Raw genomic sequence first — 17,927 nt, forward strand, 5'->3', positions numbered from 1 at the left:
TTTTTGCTTGCCATCATATCAGTCATTACAATGGCGTCATTATCATCATATTGCCAAATACTTTTATCAATGAAAGAATTAATGATATCTTCAGTAAATGGCTCCTTTTCCAATTTACCAACGATTCTCCGAAAACCTGCAACCAGAACAAGCAATGATAAAAACATAAAAACTATAAATTGCGCTGGAATTAATCAACAAATGCTTTTTTAATTAATTGTGATCGAATTATAATTAATTAATTAATCTTCTGATCGCAATAACACTTTTTAGTCTGTTTTTATTTGTTATACACATTTCATATGTATTTTTTACCTTTTTGAAAACGAAAAACTTTTTCTCAATCCCAATTTAAATTCTTTTATTATTTAATATTTAATTTAATTTTTAACATTTAATGAACTCAAAAAATGTTAATGTTCTTCAAGAATTGAACAGACTAATAGAATCAAAAGACAATGAAATTTTCGAATTGAAGAAGCAATATGCTTCTTTAAGAGAAGATTTTCAATTTAATCTTGCGTTGATAGACCAAAGAGATAAAGATTTGGAAGACTGCGATACAATGATAGAATTTCTCAAAAAGAATTCTTTGGAGAAAGAAAGTGAAGCGCTTCAGCTTCGATCACTTCTTGAAGAACGAGAGCAGAAACTTCAACATCTTTCAGATGATTTTTCGTCAAGTCAAAAGGCCTCAAAAGAGCAGATTTCTCACCTCAAGGATGAATTGTATGCTTCAAATGAATATCGTGAATCTTCTTTACGTATTGCGCAAGAGAATTTTGATAGCGAGAGAAAAAGCTTATCTCGCCAAGTTTCTCAACTTGAGCAACAGCTTGAAGATATGAGATCTCAATATATTACCGGAACTGAAGAATCGATGCGTCAACTTAGAAGCGAATACGAAGGAAAAATTGTGATGCTCGAAGATGATCTGAAAAAATCAAAAAGTCAAATTAGAACTTTCGAACAAAAGCTAACTTTAGCGGCGCAAGAAAACGAAAAACTTTTATCAGAAGTTATGCGATTAAAAGAAGCATCAACAAATATGGAAAGGGATTTTCGAAGAGTTAAATGGGAAAGCGAGGACTCAACAAGTGTTTTGGCAGGTAAACTGAATGATTTCGAGAAAGAGATAAATGAACTTCAAGCTTCATTAGAGCAAGCAAATAAAGATAAACTGATGTGGGAGGAACGGCACCGAGATTTAAGTTCCAAAGAGCTGCCTGAACTAGAAGCAAGAATTCATGAAGAAGAGAAAAAGAGAGAAGTGGCAGAGCGAGAAGCAAGGCAGATGGAGAGCGAGAAGGCTGCGCTATTAAAGCAAATTGAGGAAAAAACACGAGAGATAGAACGAAAAGGAGAGAAACATTATCACGCACAGATTGCACTTGATCAGGAAGGGAAGGCGCTCGCAGAGCTGAAGGCTCATTTGTTAGAGATGGATGCAGAATGCAAAGTGCGAGACGATCTGATCAATCAGATGAGGGCAGAGCTGGAGCTTGCTGCAAAAAGAGTTGAAAAGGAAAAAGAGAGATATGCAAATATGAAGGAAAAAGTTAAAGTGATGAAAGATGTTCCACGAGCAGTTCAGATTCTGGTGGACGAACATCAATTCGCAACACGAGAGATGCTCAGAGTTTGCAAAATTAAGTCTTTTTTTATTATTATTTCATCATTTGTTTTCATCATATTGACGATTATGCAAACAATTAAATCTGTCATATTTTTGCTTTTTTGCATTGCCAAATTTATCAGGAGCTGCGGCAGATTCGAGTGGAGAATGTTACAACGATACAAGAAGAGGCTGTTCGTCAAAAGGAGGTCGAAGTTCATCTTTCTCAATTGAGAGAAGAAAATCAAATGCTTCAGTCTCAAATAGAGGAAAATGAGGCGAAATTTAACGAAGAAGTGATGAAAATGACAGAGAAAGTGATGGATGCAGCAGACAAACTGGAGGCGATCAGAAACGAACGGGACGAAGCGTTGAAGGAGCTTCGACGAAGAGATGGAATAGAAGCAGAAAGAAGAAAGAGAAGAAAATACAGATACGAGCAAGAAGACAGTGATGCTGATGATGACGATGACGAAGAAGCAGATGATACAAAGAATGATTTCAGAGCTGCAGAGCGAAGGTTGCCTGCGAAAAAGAGCACAGAAAAAGATGCGAAGGATGGCGATGCAGAGAATACTTTATCAATCACATGGGGAGAGGGAACAGGACTAAGTGAATTGGAGTCGCTGATTGAGAAAGGCAAAAAAGATGAAGAAAGAGAAAGGATGGCTGAGAAAAAAAGGAAAGAAAACAGGAAGAAAGAGGCAGAGATTCGCTCTCTGAATGAAGAAATAGCATCTCTCAAAAAGAAAAACGAAGAGCTACAAAAAGAAATACAGTCACTTAAAGAATCAGCTGACGCCACAAAGTTTGCATTTATTTCAAAAAGATTGTTTTCTTCAGAAAAAACTTTTGATGAATTATTTATTTATTTTATATCTCCATTGGAAATTTTCTTAAATATCCATATTTTTAATGAAAATTTAGGAAAGATTTTCAGAAAGTAAAGGCATATGCAAAAGAGAAACGAGACGAAGCGAAGCGCGAAAAGGAAGAAAAAGAACGGGCAGTGATGGAGAGGCAATCCAGAGAACAGGAAATTGAAAGGAAAAGCAAGCAAGAACTGAAACAAGGTATATTTTCCGGTTTTGAAAGACTATTCATAATTCAAATAAAAATTACATAATCTCCAAATATTTTATATATTTCTTTCCTTCCTTTTTTTATAATTTTTTTTGAAAAGTTCTGTCTTCTCTTCAGCAGCAGCAGCAAGAAGTGGCTCATCTGCAGCATGAACGCGACACCCTCATCAGCATCAATTCCACACTGCGCGCTGTTCTGGCAAAAGCTCCAGGCGACATCCAGTCAGTTGCAATGAAGCTCATCAAGAATGCTGAAGAGGTGTGAAAACACAAACACGATTAACCAAAGGTACTTGCACAAGAATTCTGTTTTATTTGTTTGAAAAAGATTTCATTTTTTGCACAAAAATTTCTTAAAACATTTTTTTTATTGTTACAAACTTCAACTTTCCTCTTTTATGACTAATGTTTCAGTCACGTTCTCTTTCTATGACTTCATCAATCAGTGACAATTTGGAGCATTCTAACAAAAACCAAAGGGCGCAATCAAATGATGATAATATTGATGACGAAGAACCAGAACTTGATTCAAATTTTGGCGAGGATCCTTCAGATTCGCCTGTTGATCTCTTTCCTGAGGAAATAAAAACAAAGCAATTCGGCCAGCAAAATTCACTCTTATCACCTCGATTCGAAAACTCCTTTCCTTTATCGCACACGGCTCCATCAAAAGCATTTGAAGTCAGCCATGACTCTTCTTCTCTGAATGATCTGATCTCAACGTTTCCGAGCACTCCTTCGCGTCTGCCTCCTCTTTCATTTTCTTTGTCTCCGCAGACTAACACTCACTCCATTCCTGATGTTATCCACACGCCAATTCAATCACTGTCTAACTCTGGATCTTCTTTTCTGCGGTTTTATCCTGTGAATCAAACACTTCACGTTCCATTGATTCTGCCATCAACTCAAGAATTACCTTCTTCTATGCCTTCTAACATATCCAAAGATCAAAAAAGCAATGAGAATGAATGGAAAACAAAAACCCACAAAAACTTTAATGAAGATGAATTGGCATCAATTGAGAAACTTTTAGATGAATCTTCATCAACAACATCATCAGACGCTGACGTGTCTTCACTTCTTGACTCCACTTCATCATCTTCTTCGTCTTCGTCATCCTTGTCCATTTCATCCTTATCTTCCACATCATCATCCACTTCTCCTTCTTCTTCTTCTTCTGATGCGTTTGATAATTCTGAATCTGGTTCTTCAGATGCGCTCACTCCTCGTTCACCAAGAGAAGATGATGATATTCTTCAAACTGAAAAAGAAAAAACATCTTCATTAAAGCACAATGCAAAACATGGTTATCACAATAACAGCAAATCACCAAAAAGCGATCATCATAGGAGCAAATCAAAAGAAAGAAAATCATACAATGATACACAGTCTTCACGTCCAAGCAATGAAATTGAATATCGCCACGTTAGAAAGAACATGAAGTGTGCTCATAGATCTCTTTCAAATTCATCTCGAAATTCACATCGCAGTCATTCACGAGATGGTAATTTGCGCAGAAGTGAATCGCCGTTTTACGACGATGACAAACAGAATGAATTGCCAGATCTTCGCCAGTTCACTCCACGGCTTCAGTCACACTCGCCTCATGAGATACCAACGCCTCTGCCATCAACAACACCAGCAACTGTTCATTCATTGCACTCAAGCCGTGATTTGGCAAATAAAACAGCAGATGTCTTTTCTCCTCAGCGCCGTCACGTTTCTCCGCCTTCTGTCCCATCTATTCTCAAACATGTGGATGAGAAAGGGTTGCCTTCTGTGCCAGAAATTGTGGGCATGAAGATTGAAATGAAGCCAAGAGAGAGAAAAAGCAGCATTATTCCAAAAAATAAAGCGGAAAATAAAAAAGGAAAGAAAAAGAAAAGCAATAAAGCAACAGTTATTCAACAACAATCTCCAAAGCAAGAAGTTCAAGAAAGAATTTCGGTATGTAAAATCATCTTTACCTTGTTTAATGTTTCATGCAAAATTTTTTAAAACTTTTCAACAATAATTTATTATATGATAAACAGTTCCTAGAAACGAGACTTAATGAGATAATGTCACAGAAAGAGCATGGTTGATGATTCTGCAAAGGAGTTGAAATTTGAAATTCCTTTATCGCAATTTATCAACTCTAAAATACATTTTTGTTGCATAAAAAAAAGAAATTAGGACAACAGATAAATTTCTTTTTAGAGCCTTTATCTGTTAGATAGCGCTGCATTCACGCTACAAGATTGAAAATCTTCATAGGAAAACTTATTCTTCAAAGAAATTGAAGCATTTATATTCCTTTCATGTTTTGTGGATATTCCATAAGATAAACGAAAAACAAGTGTTACATAGAGAGATTTTTTGTTTTTCACACTGAAATGGATAATAATAATATAGAAATGTATTGTAAGAACAAACATAAAACCTAAAACAGAACATTCAAATGAAAAAAGAAGGTTTTAATTATTTGCTGGATTTGAATCCCAAAATGCATTGTAAGCATCAAATTTAGAGCGAGGTCTTATATTTGCATCAATGTTCTTATTCTTTTTAAAAGAAATTTCTTTTTGATGCAAATGATCATTTGACAGGTCGTGTGTTTCTTCTTCAGGAGGCATAAGCTGTTTGTTATTCATTTGCTCGTTTTCTTGTTCTTCTTCTTTATTGTTGTTCCATTCATTGGTCAGAGGAAGACATAAACCCATGAGATTTGGAGCCTCTGGAATATTGCTCATTGGATCAGTAAATGAAGATGGTGAATTGCTCATTGAAGACAATGGAAAAGAATTGCCATTCACATTTTGTCTGCTCTTTTCGTTGTTTTGTTTTATTTCACTATCTTTCGCTGGAGTGCTCAATTGATCTGGAAAAAGATCTTTCGAACTTGAATAAAGAATAGCTCGTATTGATGGATCCTGCTCATTTCTCTCTTCTTTACTCTGTTTCATTTGCTCTGCTTTATTCCCATCTTTTCTCTGCCCGCTCGTCAAGCAATCACAATCAAGATTCTTCTCATAATCTGTTAAATCAACCTTCAAATTGTTCAAATGAAGCGGAGCTATCTGCTGCTTCTTCTCAAGTGAAGCCATGTGTGCATTTGACGAGTGCCTCACAGAAACGCCTAAGATAAACCCTCCAACACCAAACAGAATAACAAGAAACAGCGCAAGCAAAGGAAGTGTAATGCAAAGAATTCCAGGCCCTGCTTGCTTGGAGTGAGCCTGCAGCATTGCAGATGCTGGGAAAAACATTGGAGATGACATAGAATAGGAACGAGAAGATGTCAATGAAGTGTCAGCGGATTCAGAAGAGTGAGAAGAAGGAGAAAGAGAAAGAGAAGGAGATTTGTGTGGATGTGAGGTGGGTGAAGACGATGATTGGACAGAAGGAGAGGGTGATGAAGGAGATGAAGAACGTGAATGCTTTGATGGTGATTTTGGTGAATTATTTTGCTGTGTAACACGTTCTTCTGCGCTTTTCTGCTCAGCTTCTTCATTTTCCTCTTCTTCAATGTGTTTGACAATAACTGTTGCTTCAAGCGAGTCTTCATCTTCATCTTCATTATCCGGCTGATCTTCTCTTTTTGCTTCGTCCAAATCAATATGAACTTCTTCGGCCACTTGTTCGTTTTCTATGGCATCTTCGTCTTTCATCAAGCTTTCACTGCTATCAGCAGTCTGTTCCTTCACGCTCTCGTCTTTTTCTTTGTCAATATTCATTTCATTACCCTTTTCCTTTTCCTTTTCCTCTTCACTCGCAAACCCATTTTCATTACATTCTTCTTCAGAAGAGGACTGAATAACATCAAAAGCATTATCTTTTTCATCTTCAACAGCATCTGATTCTTTTCCATCCATATTTTTAACCCCTTCTTCATTTTCCTTGGCATCATTATTTTTCCCTTCGACTTCGTTACCTTCCTCAATTTCATTGCTTTTATTCAAATGAATTTCTTCTTCCTCAATTACACATTTGTTATCATGTTCTTGTTGCTCTTCTTTTGCATTTTCTTCTTCTTCTTCTTCTTCCCTAATTTCTTCCATTGAACTTCTTTCCATCTTTTCTAACTGTTCACAAGAATTATAATTCCCCTTCTCTTCTTCTTTTTCTTCCTCTTCTTCTCTTCCTTCTTTTCTCTTCTTCTCTTCCTCTCCATCTTCTCTGTCAATCACAGGCGACAATCCAAACAATTCCATACTTCTGTTGCTCTCCTCTTTCTTCTCATTCTCTTCGTGTTTCCAGTCAAATGCTCTGAAATGACTTCTTTCCCACGTCAGCGCTTCCCTCAGCTGCTTCTGCATCTTCTCTTTCACTTCCATCAGCCTCTGCTGCTCTTCTTCCTTTTTCCTATTGTTGTCTCTGATCGCCTTCAGCTTCGTTGCCATCGTCTGACTCAATCCAGCATCCATTCCGTCTTCTTCGCCTGTTTCTGTACCAGAAACATTGTTAATGGGATTCGTATGATCTGCATTATCAGCGTTATCATTATAATTGATATTGTTGCTGTCATTATCAATTGCAGAGCCATTGGATTCCTGTTCATTTTCAGGTATATCTTTCAATTGCCTGCTGTTAACAGCTGAAAACGCAGTGTTTGAAGTGCTTGGCATTGCGGCCGATGGCTTGTGATGAGAGTGCAGCTGCAGAAGAGGCGCAGTGCTGGCGGGAAAAGGTGTGTCGCCGAATCCTCCACCGCCTCCACACTCCATTCGATGCTTCAGCCACATCGAGTGAATGGAGAGAGGCGACTGCGGAGAGAACGATGAGGCAGCCAAGCTGATGTTGCTGGCTCCAACACAATGAGATGCAGCAGGAGAAGACATAACAACGGGAGATGGCTGCAGTGATGTGGGTGCTTGTGACACGAGTGGTGTCTGTGAGTGCTTTCTGAACGAGGCTGAAAGCGCCATGGGAGACTGAGACACAGGCAGCGAGGCAGACGACTGAAGCGGAGACAAGCCAGACAGAGCAAATGAGGTGTAGAACAAAGAAGGCGTGAGAGCAATCTGCTGCGGAGACTGCATAGGAGATGAGGCGTAGAGAGAAGACTGGCAAGAGGCGAGTGTGGAGGAGAGAGGGAACGAAACAGAGGAGAGCATCGATGCTGTGGTGGGCGGAATGGAGAGGAGCATGTTTGAGGCAGCGGGAGTGTTCCAGCGAGACGGCTGTGTTTTGAACTGTGTGAGAAGAGGGAGCGTGCCAATCGGAGAAGTCGCTGGGACAGGGCGGAGAGAGGAAGCTGCACAGGCAGAAGGAGAAGATGAAGGAGAAGAAAGAGAAGAGGAGGAAGATGATGAGAAAGCATTTGATGAAGATGGCTGAAGAGGAGGAACAGCAAGCGGAACGACTGTGAAGTGGTTTGGGTTTTTGAGAGGAGACTGACGTTGCGAGCGAATGGAAAAGCGGCTTCTGTTTGTTGAGAGAAGCGTCTTTTGAGAGGAATCAGATGAAGCAGACGAAATAGCAGAAGCAGAAGCAGAAGCAGATGCAGATGTCTCGTTAGCATCCTCATAATTGACCGAAGAGAAAGTGGAGTTTAGTGTTTGTGTGAGCGACTTGGAGAACGAAGCGAAGGAGTCTGTGAGGCGATGGTGCGATGCTTTGTTTCTGCTTGTCCGGCTGCTGTCTCCATTGAGATTGAATCGCTTGTTGACTTCATAGTCAGTTGCCTCAGTTTCATTGGAATTCTCACTTGGAACAGGAGTGCTGCATTCAGTGATGATGTCACCAGCCGGTGTGTGCTGCTGAAGAAGAGGAAGAGACGATTCAGAAAGCGACTTGATCAGAAGAACTGGCGTTGGATCGTCAAGCTCCTGTTCTTCATCAGCAGGCTCATTTTCTTTCTCTTCGACATTCTCATCCGAGTTTCCGATCACTTCATCATCATCTTCTTTCTTTCTAAGCATTTGGCTCCTCTTCACTTCCAGCAGGTCTGCCGCAGCAGCCGTGTTGATCAGAATTTCTCTGCAGAAAAGCGAGCTGTGTGCGACTGCTGCAGCGACCGTCGGCGGCAGAAAGGGAAGAAGACAGCAGAGCGACAAATACAAGTTGGACGACAGGAGATGAGTCCCGCTCTGTCCACACTGCAGGCAGCCACCTGCACGCGTGTAGGGAACAAGCGCTGTGGAAGAATCGTCTTCTTCGCTACTTTCGTGATTTCTATTGCAGTCATCTGGATATGCATCTTGAGTATCTGAGTAGTTATTAGACTTTTCGCTTTCCTCTTTGCTGTTCTGTTCTCTGCCTTCTTCGCTGTCAGAATGTGAAGAAACAGAAGGAAAATGCTGAGCAGCATTTGGGAAAAGCATCGAATCGACCGAGTCAAACGAAGAAAGAGTGGGCGGGAGGCTCATCGGACGATACTTCGATGTGAAGAACTCGTTGAACTGGATGGCGGAGAAGAAAGACGGCGAATGAGAGGAACAAGGCGAGTGAGTGTTGAGCAGCGGCGACACAAACCGACTTGAAATCGACTGCTCTGGTGTTTCTGAATGGGGCAGACGGAGCGGATCGTGTTCGGTGCAGCTGAGGACGCTGTTTGGAGTGAATGTGGAAGGATGAGAAAGCAGATGGAGAGCTTTGCTGAGCGGAGACAGAGAAGAAGTCGGCGGAGAAGAAGCGCAGACGACTGGAAACAAATGCGATGAAATTTTGGTAGAAGAAGAAGCAAAAGAAGATTGTGATGCGTCTGTGGTTACCGCTGATATGCTGTCTTGCTCTGATGAAGAGGAAGAAGATGTTAGCTTTGATTTTAGATTCTCATTAAGTTCGCCTTCTTGACGTGAATTATGCGACATTTCAAGCTCTTCGTTTAAGAAAGAAGATTTCGAATACAATCCATTCTGAGGCAAAAGTGAGTGTGCTGTGTTCATCAATGAAGGGATACAGAATGGCGAAGCAACAGGAGGGAGAGAAGGCAAAGCAGAAGACAGTGATCCTGTTAGAAAGCTATTACCAAGAAAATCTTTGTCTAATGAGGGCGAAGCGCTTGCATGAGATGCTGGGTTTGCAGTCTGTGCTGATTGAATCAAGTTAGCTGTGGACGGAGATGATATAAGATTTGTAAGAGTTCGATTTGGTGATCCTTCTCGGAGGATACAATTTAGAGCTTGTTGTTGGCACTCATCATCAGAAAACAGAATAAGATCATCTATTGAATTGCTTAATAAAAAAGAGTTCTGCCTAAAAAAAATCGAAAAAATGTTAATTTTTTCCCAAATATTCAAATTGCAATTTCAAAAAAAAAAATGAACCCCATGCAACGGCAAGCAATATAGTAAAGGCAATCAATTATTTTCACAAAAGAAATTCCTGCAATCAATTCATCGTATTTACATTGCAGTTCCTGTGGAAGTCCTTACGAATTATTCAAAGTTATAATAATATTTAAAATTCAAGCAAACCAAAGAGACAATTAGATAAGCGCGTAAATTCGCGAAATATGCATTCGCTTGTCATTTCACAATCGAGTGGTTTATATTCATCCGGTTGTTGAAATTCTAGCGAACGCAGAAAATTCACTACTGGAATGAGAAGAAAGCAGTCTTGGATTTTTGACAGAAACTGCTCTGGCTTAATTGCCTGTGAACTCAATTTCATTACCCATTTATAAACGGAAGCTTCTCTCCCAATAAACAAATGCATTAGAAGATCCTTTTGAAAAATAAAGAAAGTAAATGCATTTGATAAAAATTACAGATATTTTGAGCAAACTACATCTTGCTGCTCAGCATCTTCAAAGAAGTTGCCCTCATCAATAAAATTGAGTTCATTCATTGATATTTCAGCACTTAAAGTGAAAGGTTCGTAGAATATGCGAAATGTTTCTCCCAAATACTCAATGATGATTCGACTGTAAACATTTATTTGAATTTCCACAAATAATGTTTCATCTTAATCTGTGCAAAGTTATATACGAGAAAATGTTCAAAATAGCATTGTTATGCATTAAAAAAGGCATTTGTTATTTATTGATCGTATTCCACAATAAAATATATATGGAAGAAAAGATTGAGCAATTCGTCTCTGTAACGGGGCATTCACCAAGTGAAGCCCGAGCGTATATTAACGCTGCAAATGGAGATGTCGAGGTCTGTAAATTTTATTTATTATTTTCTTTATAATCATTATTTTTTGCTCTTAAAGGAAGCCATATTACTCGCCTTGGATGCAGGCACTTCACAGGATAGACCGCCATCGAGCACGTCCTTAAGCAGTAACGAGTCATCGATGTATTTTCTTTGCTATTTAACAAATTAAAGTGCTGGTTTTAAAAAATTTTTTTGTTATCAATTTTTGAGAAATTCGAGGCATAAATCAAGTAATGATCGTTCAAAACCTCAAAGTCGCTCTTCAATTCCAGCTGCTTCTCCAAGGCAAAGGTTTATTTATTTATTTAGCTGTTATTTAAACTTTTTTCAATTGCTTTTCTATTTCATAATTTTTGACAAAGAAACAAATCCATTCCTCACATTTACCCAACAAAACATACCCCAAAACAACCAACATCAGTGTATTTAACTATCTTCAATAACGGTTTTTCTATCAACAATGGAGCTTTTTATTCAACCAATGATCCAGAAACAGGAAAATATCTAACAATTATTTCAAACGGGTTTAATAAATCTATATAATCATTGTTAGTACTTTCATATATTTTTAATTTAATTTTTTAGGCATATGCCAAAGGAATTGCTTCCGTCAGATCATGTTGGAGACGTGTCGCTTGTTGTGTTGGATAAACGATCAGTCACATATTCACCTATTCTTTCCAACATTTCACAACAATCTCCTTCCTCATTTTCATCATCACCTCCAATTACAAGTTCTTCATCAATTCCAGAGCATTCTTCTTTGCCTTCTTCCCCAACTCCTACTTCATCATCATCATCTTCTTCTTCTTCTTCAACTTCTTTTCCAGTTCACGCAGTCAATTTGTCATTTCCAGAAACATCTTCTCCTCTTTCACTTCACCCTGCAAGCCCATCAGAACTTCATTCTCAAAAAAATCACGATTCAATTTCTTCTTCTCCGTCAATTTCTTCAGAAAAACAGTCTGATCATTCTCCTTCACAAGTTTCTTCCCCATCACTTGTCAATAGCATAACTGTGCAATGTCGTTTCGAAGAAGGGCAGGTTCAAAGATTTGAATTTAACGAAGAAAGTACCCTTAAAGATTTAGAAAGAAAGGCAAAGTTTGTGATTTTCATTAGATTTAAAAGTTTACTGATTTTTTATCTTTAGACAATTTCTTCAAGTTCAGTCTGTTGAATTAACACAGCCTTTCCCAAGGAAAATTTATCAACCAGAGGATATGGATAAGACATTAATTGAATTAAACTTAAAAAATGCTTCGGTTATTGTGAGAGGACTTTGAATCTGAAATTTTTGAATTGTATTTATATTTTTATTAAGGGACTTATCCCACAACAAATCATATCAATAAAAAATTACTGTTTGTTCTCTTTTTAACGACATATGTTTTGCGTAACTCGGTGCTGTAATCATTTAATTTACTAAATACTAATTTAGAATGGCAAAACCACTTGCTCAATCGCTTGAAGCCATGATTGACAATGAAACACTTCATGACGTTAGTGTTACTCAAACAGACTTGTTTGTTATATTTTGAGATATATACTTGTGATTCCCTTCGTTTTTATGTTTGTTAGACTTAAAAAGATGTCAGAAATGAATGCTAGATTGGAAAGATTTTGCGCAGAATCTGATCATAAGCTGGCGCCAGCACAGGCTGCATGCACATCATATATTGCTTCAATGAAAACCATTTCACAAGATTTATCTAACATATTTACAAGAGTGAGGTTTGCATTTATATTATGAGTCTTTTTTTAATCTGTATTGATTATGAAGGACTTTGAGGAAATTGCTTCATCAAAAATATCCAAGTATTTGTCCGGATTTTGAAGAACAGAAAGCGCCTTCATAATAATGAGAGTTATTTCTATTCCATGTCATATGTCTTCATCTTTCACTTTTCAATTTTTATTTAAAAAAAAGATCATAATAACATTTATCAAAACAATCTACTCATCAAAACTAAAAAAATGGAAAAGCTTTGACATCTTTTCCTTTTCAAAAAGGAAAGTTTGTTGCGCATAAGTTAATGCTTTTTCAATATTTTCCATGGATGTCTGAAACTGTTTTATAAGTGATTCGCTGACTGGTATTTCTGGACCACCATGAAGTTCTATGGATTTGTCAAACGGCACAACTGCATTTTGTTTGGTGTGAAGTGTGTGTGATGAATTAATCGAAGAGGAAGTTAGTTGAGATGAATGAAGTGATTTCTGATGTGTAAATGCAGATTGAAGGGAAGGAATAATTGGTGAATGAAGATGCGAAGAATCGAAAGCTGAAAGTTGGGATGGATGTGGAGACAGAGAAAGAGGAGGGGTTGCACGAAGTTGTGCTTCTGAAAGCTCGTCAATCCGCCTTGTAACTCGGCCAAGTGGTGTTGTCATGTTACTCTTTTTTGATTCATGAAGTGTCTCTTCTTCATTCAAACCATCTTTCATTTTTTCTTCGCCTTCTTCAGCATCAGATGGTTCATTTTCAGCAGAACTTGCATTCATTTCATTCTCCTTTTCCTTCTTCCCTTTCTTTTTCTTATCCTTTTCCTTGTCTTTTTCCTTATCTTTTTTCTTAACTTTGTCTTTCAGTTTCATTTTTGCTTCCTCTTTTTGGACAAATTCCCTGTCTCCCTGAACAAGCAATGCTATGCTCACTTTTGGTGCCTGCTTTTCGACTCGTAATCTCTTTCTCGATCTTTCCTCTTCCTCTTCGCTTTCAGTTTCTTCCTTCTTTGCATTTTTTGTTTTTTGATCCTTTTTTCTTTTATTCTTTGCCTCACTTGGAGAAAAATCGTCATCAAATGAATCATCTACTCCAGGCGGTACAAGCACAACCTCTTTCATTCTCGGCCTTTTTCTCTTGGGAACAAGCAAAATAGGATGTAACCGTTCTCCAAGTTCTGAATTCATATCAGTCTTTTCTTTGCTTTTCTGATTGGCTGTTTTGCTAACTGACCCTTTTAAATAATCGTTCTCACTCAATTTCTTTGACTTTCTTTCTTTGATTTTTTGTTTGGATTCTTCTTCATTGTCATCATCTTCTTCTTCCTTCTTTGCCTCATCAGACTCCTCACTACCGTTATTTGAATGATTTCGTGTTGACACAGTCGATTTCAGTGAATAAGGCTTTCTTTTTGATTGAGCTTTGGCTTTTGTCTTAGCTTTGGCTTTAGATTTTGCATTTTCCTTCTCTTTCACATTAACATTTGCTTTAGACGATCCCTTTGGCCTTCCTCTGGGCCTTTTGCTTTTTTGGCTTTCAACTTCATCAAGTCCTTTTTCTTCATTTTTCTTTTCTTCTTGTTCTTCTTCCACTTTTTCCTTTTGTTGCCTCTTCTTTGCATATTTTCGTTTCTGAATTTTGTTTCTTTCTTCTTCCTCCTCTTCCTCCTCTTCCTCTTTCCCATTATCTGAACTTTTTTCATTTTCTCTATTTTCTCTCTTTATCTCATCCTGTTTTGGCTCAAATGCTCTCAAAACAGGGCGACGTGGCTCAAATGAAGGTGTTTGTGAGAATGTTGATGCAACTGCAACACTTTGCTTGACTGAAGAAAACGCAGATACAGAAGAAATTGGAGGAGATGAAGGTGGAGCTGGAAGAAAAGAAGAGTTAAAATGAGTTGACGGCTTTTGATCAGTACTTGTTTCTTCGTTTTCATGCTGAGTCTCTGAGTGTACAGCTAGTTTATCAATCGAAGAAGTATAATTATTGCTTTTCTCATTTGAAATATCGATCTCTTTGTCTTCACTCTCTTTGTCATCTTTGTCAGACCGAGCAAATTCTCTTCTTTCTTTTTCGCCCTCTTCTGACAACTCCTCTTTTTCATTCCTCTTTTCTATTTTTTCATTTGAAATGTCATTTTTATCTTTCTCTGCTGTTTTGTTCGGCAGCATCTCTTTCTTCTTTCTCCTGGAAAATCTTGGTTGTTCTTCTTTTTCTTCTTCTTTTCCTTGTCTTTCCTGCCTCGTTTGCCCCTTCTGCCTTGAATAATCTGCATTCATTCCTTTTGCCACAGATTTAACAGACTTAAATGAAGCTGAGCCTGAATTCATTGAAGTTTGCGTTCTTGGCACAATAACTGGCTGTTTTGGCTGAAACTGCTGTGAAAGTGTGTTTAATTGAGCAAAACGCTGTGAAAGGGAAGCAGGCAGAGCAGCTGACTGCTTCGTCGTTGGCTCGTCTTTGAGAATGTTCACTTGAATGGACGTTGATGCTGCATCGTCATCATCATCATCTTCTTCTTCCTCTTCCTCTTCATCGTATTCTTCTTCTTTATCTCCTTTTGCCCCTTCAAATTTTCTGATTCCTGTTTGATTGTTGACATCTTCTTTATCGTTTCTGCCATAGTTCGCTCCTTCTTGCTCCATTCTGCTCAATTCATTGTAGTGATCGATTTCTTGTGAAAGCGAGTTCAATGAAGAAGAGGAAAGAGAAGAAGAATCAGCAGAAGAAAGAGAAAACTGCGAGTGAAGCGAAGAAAGCGACAGAAATGAAGGAGACTGCGGTGGATAGGATGGGAGAATGAAAGGTAGTTGAGCCGAGCTTCGATTCAGCTGTGAGGCTGAAGAGGAATTAAAAGAATCGAGTGAAAGATGAGAAGGTGAAGGAGGAGGTGGTGGAAGAGGAGGCAGAGGAAACTCCGTATGTGGTGGAAGAAACTCGAGAGAAGATGCTTTGGAGACCTTTACACGAAGGTGTGGCCTGTTGAGTGATTGAGGAAAGGGCAAATGAAGTGAAGATGGAAGAACAGATAAAGCAGCATCTGTTCCGGTTGTTGGCTGTGATGATGAAGAAGGCAGGGGAGAAGCAAAAGATGAGAATGAAGATGAGAATTGTGTGTCCAGCTGCGATTGCTGCATCATAAGTGATTGTGTTGATTGAAACTCCTCTTCATTTTCATTTTCCTTTTCATTTTCAGTCTCTTTTTCATTCACTCTTTCGTTCTCTTTGTCATTTTCCTGTTGACTAAGTTTTGGAACTGTTTGCACCTGCTTCGTTTTGAATGCTTGGCTCATCACAGTTTGCAAAATGGCTGCTGCAGATTTTTTTGGCTTAGAAGTTCGAGACGATTTATCAAAAGAAGAGGATGGCTTATTCTTTCCTTTCATTGCTCCTTTCTCTTCTTCTCCTTCTTCTCCTTCCTCTTCCTCTTCCTCTTCTTCCTCTTTTGTTGTCACCTTCACGTCGTCCATCGCCTTCCACATCGGCATCACCCGCTGGACAAACAGCCCAAACTCGCTCTTCCTCACAAACTCAATCAGAAGACAGTTTCCTTCGTCTTCCATCTTCTTCTCAACACTTTCAGATGTGTTTCTTCTCTTTGCTTTTTCTTCTGCCTCTTCTTTTCTCCTCTCACCAGATGCATTTCCAGAAGCAGTGCCTGCACGAGCACCTCCTTCTTTCTCTTCTTCTCCCACATCCTCTTCGTCATCTCCTTCTCCATCATCTGCGCTTCCTCTCAGAAACAGACTCACAATCTGCGGAGGATAGCGCCTCTCCTTCAGCCAAATGAGCACCTTTCTCCGCTTCTCGTCTGCCACACACTTCTTCATCTGCCTCTTCCGCTCAATTGTGCAGCCGTGCTGAAGGCTGTCGCGACGCGTGGGGAAAGAAAGAGTGATCGAATATTTGCCCATCGTCACTTCCACACCGCCAAAGGATTTGCGGGGAAAGACAAGGACACTGTGGAATAGAAAGATGCTGGTTTAAAAAGAAGAATTGATAAAATAAAGAAAAGAAAAGAAAGAAAAGAAAAGAACGTTAGAAAATTGAAAGATATATCAAATGATTTTTGAATAGAGGTAAAAATATGTTTGATTTCACAAAAATAATTAAAAATATTTGTATTTTCGTTGATTAAAAATTTTAAATACGCAAAATAAAATAGCATCACACTTTCTTTCTTCAGCTAGAGATGGATGTGTGTTGAGGATGTTCAGAAACGACGCAATATCCTTGTAATTACCATATGGAAAATGGAAAAAAAATTTAACAGTGTTATTCGTTCGTTATAAAAAGAGACGCATTTGCAAATAAAGAATGTCAATGCATTTTTCAAGTATCAAAGTTTTAATAAGATTTGAGCAGAAAAAAAAAGAAAGAAAACCTTTTCAAGAGAATCTGTTTGCATCAACGAAAATGCGTCAACAAGAGACGAGTCATTCACCATTTCAATCAAAACTTTCTTTACTTCAGCTTGAAACTGCTTATGTTGTAAATTCAACGAAGAAAGATCGCTTGATTCAGTACTTGACACAAACAGCAAATGTGTCAGCTTCAAAACAAGAGTTTGCAAGCGATAATCACCTATCTTATGGAGCTGAGGAAGAATGCTCAGAAGAGTATTTTCAATAGTTGCTGAATATGATGGAAGTGTCTTTGAAGAAATTGATGATACTGTCGATGTTGCAGGAGTAACTGACTTAATGATTAGCTCTTAATAAAATTTTTAAAAAAAATCATAACGAAACAACAAAATGGAATCAGAAAAATTCAAAGAGTATCAAAAATACCAATGGCCAATATGCGAAGATACATGGAATGTGATTCAACCAAAAAGATTCTAAAGAGGCGTGGAATAATCATTGCCAACTTTGATCGATGATACTCATATTCGAATAGCTGTGAATAAGTGTATATCATTTCACGTAAAAATAAAGAATAGCCAGGATTTTGATTTTCTTCTGCAGTTCCCCAAGCGAGAAACAATGTTTGCTGGGCAGATTGCGCAATGAGTCGATCTGCTAACTGTTTTTCTTGAGCAATAACTTGATAAACTTGAAGGATGACACAAGAAAGTGAATAATTTCCATTTTTAACGCTCTCAAATGACAAAGGAAATGTAATATACATAAATTTTTTAAAAAAATCAACCTTCATTAAGTAATCACCAATCTTCATGCCTATTGCAGAATTATAAACAGATAAATCAGGTTTTAAAAGCCATGTTTCTAGCAATCTTTTCTAAAAATAATATGCCTTTTAGAAATTTTAAAATATTAGCTTGTATTCAACAAACAATAACTGGCTGCGTTGAACCTCGCAAAAATATATCAGAAAGAGACATAATGAGCAATTGTATTTGAGGGGAAAAAATGAAATTTCCATTTTTCTGATACTGTAGAAGATACTGTAAATTA

The 17,927-nt window shown here is 38.1% G+C and overlaps 5 protein-coding genes across 5 annotated transcripts; 3 read left to right on the forward strand and 2 right to left on the reverse strand.

Moving 5' to 3' along the window:
* Positions 1 to 397: 397 nt before the first annotated feature.
* MONOS_9540 (uncharacterized protein) lies at positions 398 to 5,049 on the forward strand (the record flags this gene model as incomplete). Its single annotated transcript, XM_067880051.1, has 6 exons — positions 398 to 1,639; positions 1,759 to 2,423; positions 2,543 to 2,688; positions 2,799 to 2,956; positions 3,112 to 4,644; positions 4,731 to 5,049. The coding sequence occupies 6 exons, from the start codon at positions 398 to 400 to the stop codon at positions 4,779 to 4,781; spliced, it is 3,795 nt and encodes a 1,264-aa protein (XP_067720125.1). The 3' UTR covers positions 4,782 to 5,049.
* Positions 5,050 to 5,052: 3 nt separating this feature from the next.
* MONOS_9541 (uncharacterized protein) lies at positions 5,053 to 10,152 on the reverse strand (the record flags this gene model as incomplete). The annotated part of the gene is made up of 3 exons (XM_067880052.1): positions 5,053 to 9,876; positions 9,948 to 10,050; positions 10,098 to 10,152. 3 exons carry the CDS (start codon positions 10,150 to 10,152, stop codon positions 5,154 to 5,156), a joined length of 4,881 nt encoding a protein of 1,626 aa, XP_067720126.1. The 3' UTR covers positions 5,053 to 5,153.
* Positions 10,153 to 10,691: 539 nt separating this feature from the next.
* MONOS_9542 (putative UBX domain-containing protein 1 C (Ubx1C)) lies at positions 10,692 to 11,937 on the forward strand (the record flags this gene model as incomplete). Its single annotated transcript, XM_067880053.1, has 5 exons — positions 10,692 to 10,784; positions 10,840 to 10,925; positions 10,995 to 11,075; positions 11,147 to 11,308; positions 11,370 to 11,937. 5 exons carry the CDS (start codon positions 10,692 to 10,694, stop codon positions 11,935 to 11,937), a joined length of 990 nt encoding a protein of 329 aa, XP_067720127.1.
* A 182-nt stretch (positions 11,938 to 12,119) lies between these two features.
* Positions 12,120 to 12,730, forward strand: MONOS_16823 (putative kxDL motif-containing protein). Its single transcript, XM_067869696.1, has 4 exons — positions 12,120 to 12,148; positions 12,226 to 12,309; positions 12,366 to 12,518; positions 12,568 to 12,730. The coding sequence occupies exons 2-4, from the start codon at positions 12,227 to 12,229 to the stop codon at positions 12,641 to 12,643; spliced, it is 312 nt and encodes a 103-aa protein (XP_067720128.1). The 5' UTR covers positions 12,120 to 12,148; position 12,226; the 3' UTR covers positions 12,644 to 12,730.
* A 10-nt stretch (positions 12,731 to 12,740) lies between these two features.
* Positions 12,741 to 17,877, reverse strand: MONOS_9543 (uncharacterized protein; the record flags this gene model as incomplete). The annotated part of the gene is made up of 6 exons (XM_067880054.1): positions 17,807 to 17,877; positions 17,662 to 17,751; positions 17,301 to 17,610; positions 16,895 to 17,223; positions 16,684 to 16,742; positions 12,741 to 16,488 (listed from the first exon to the last, which is right to left on the reverse strand). Exons 1-6 carry the CDS (start codon positions 17,852 to 17,854, stop codon positions 12,741 to 12,743), a joined length of 4,584 nt encoding a protein of 1,527 aa, XP_067720129.1. The 5' UTR covers positions 17,855 to 17,877.
* Between the last annotated feature and the right edge of the window lie 50 nt (positions 17,878 to 17,927).

This window comes from Monocercomonoides exilis (assembly GCF_001643675.1).
Source record: "Monocercomonoides exilis strain PA203 chromosome Unknown scaffold56-565389, whole genome shotgun sequence".
Lineage (NCBI taxonomy): Eukaryota > Preaxostyla > Oxymonadida > Polymastigidae > Monocercomonoides > Monocercomonoides exilis.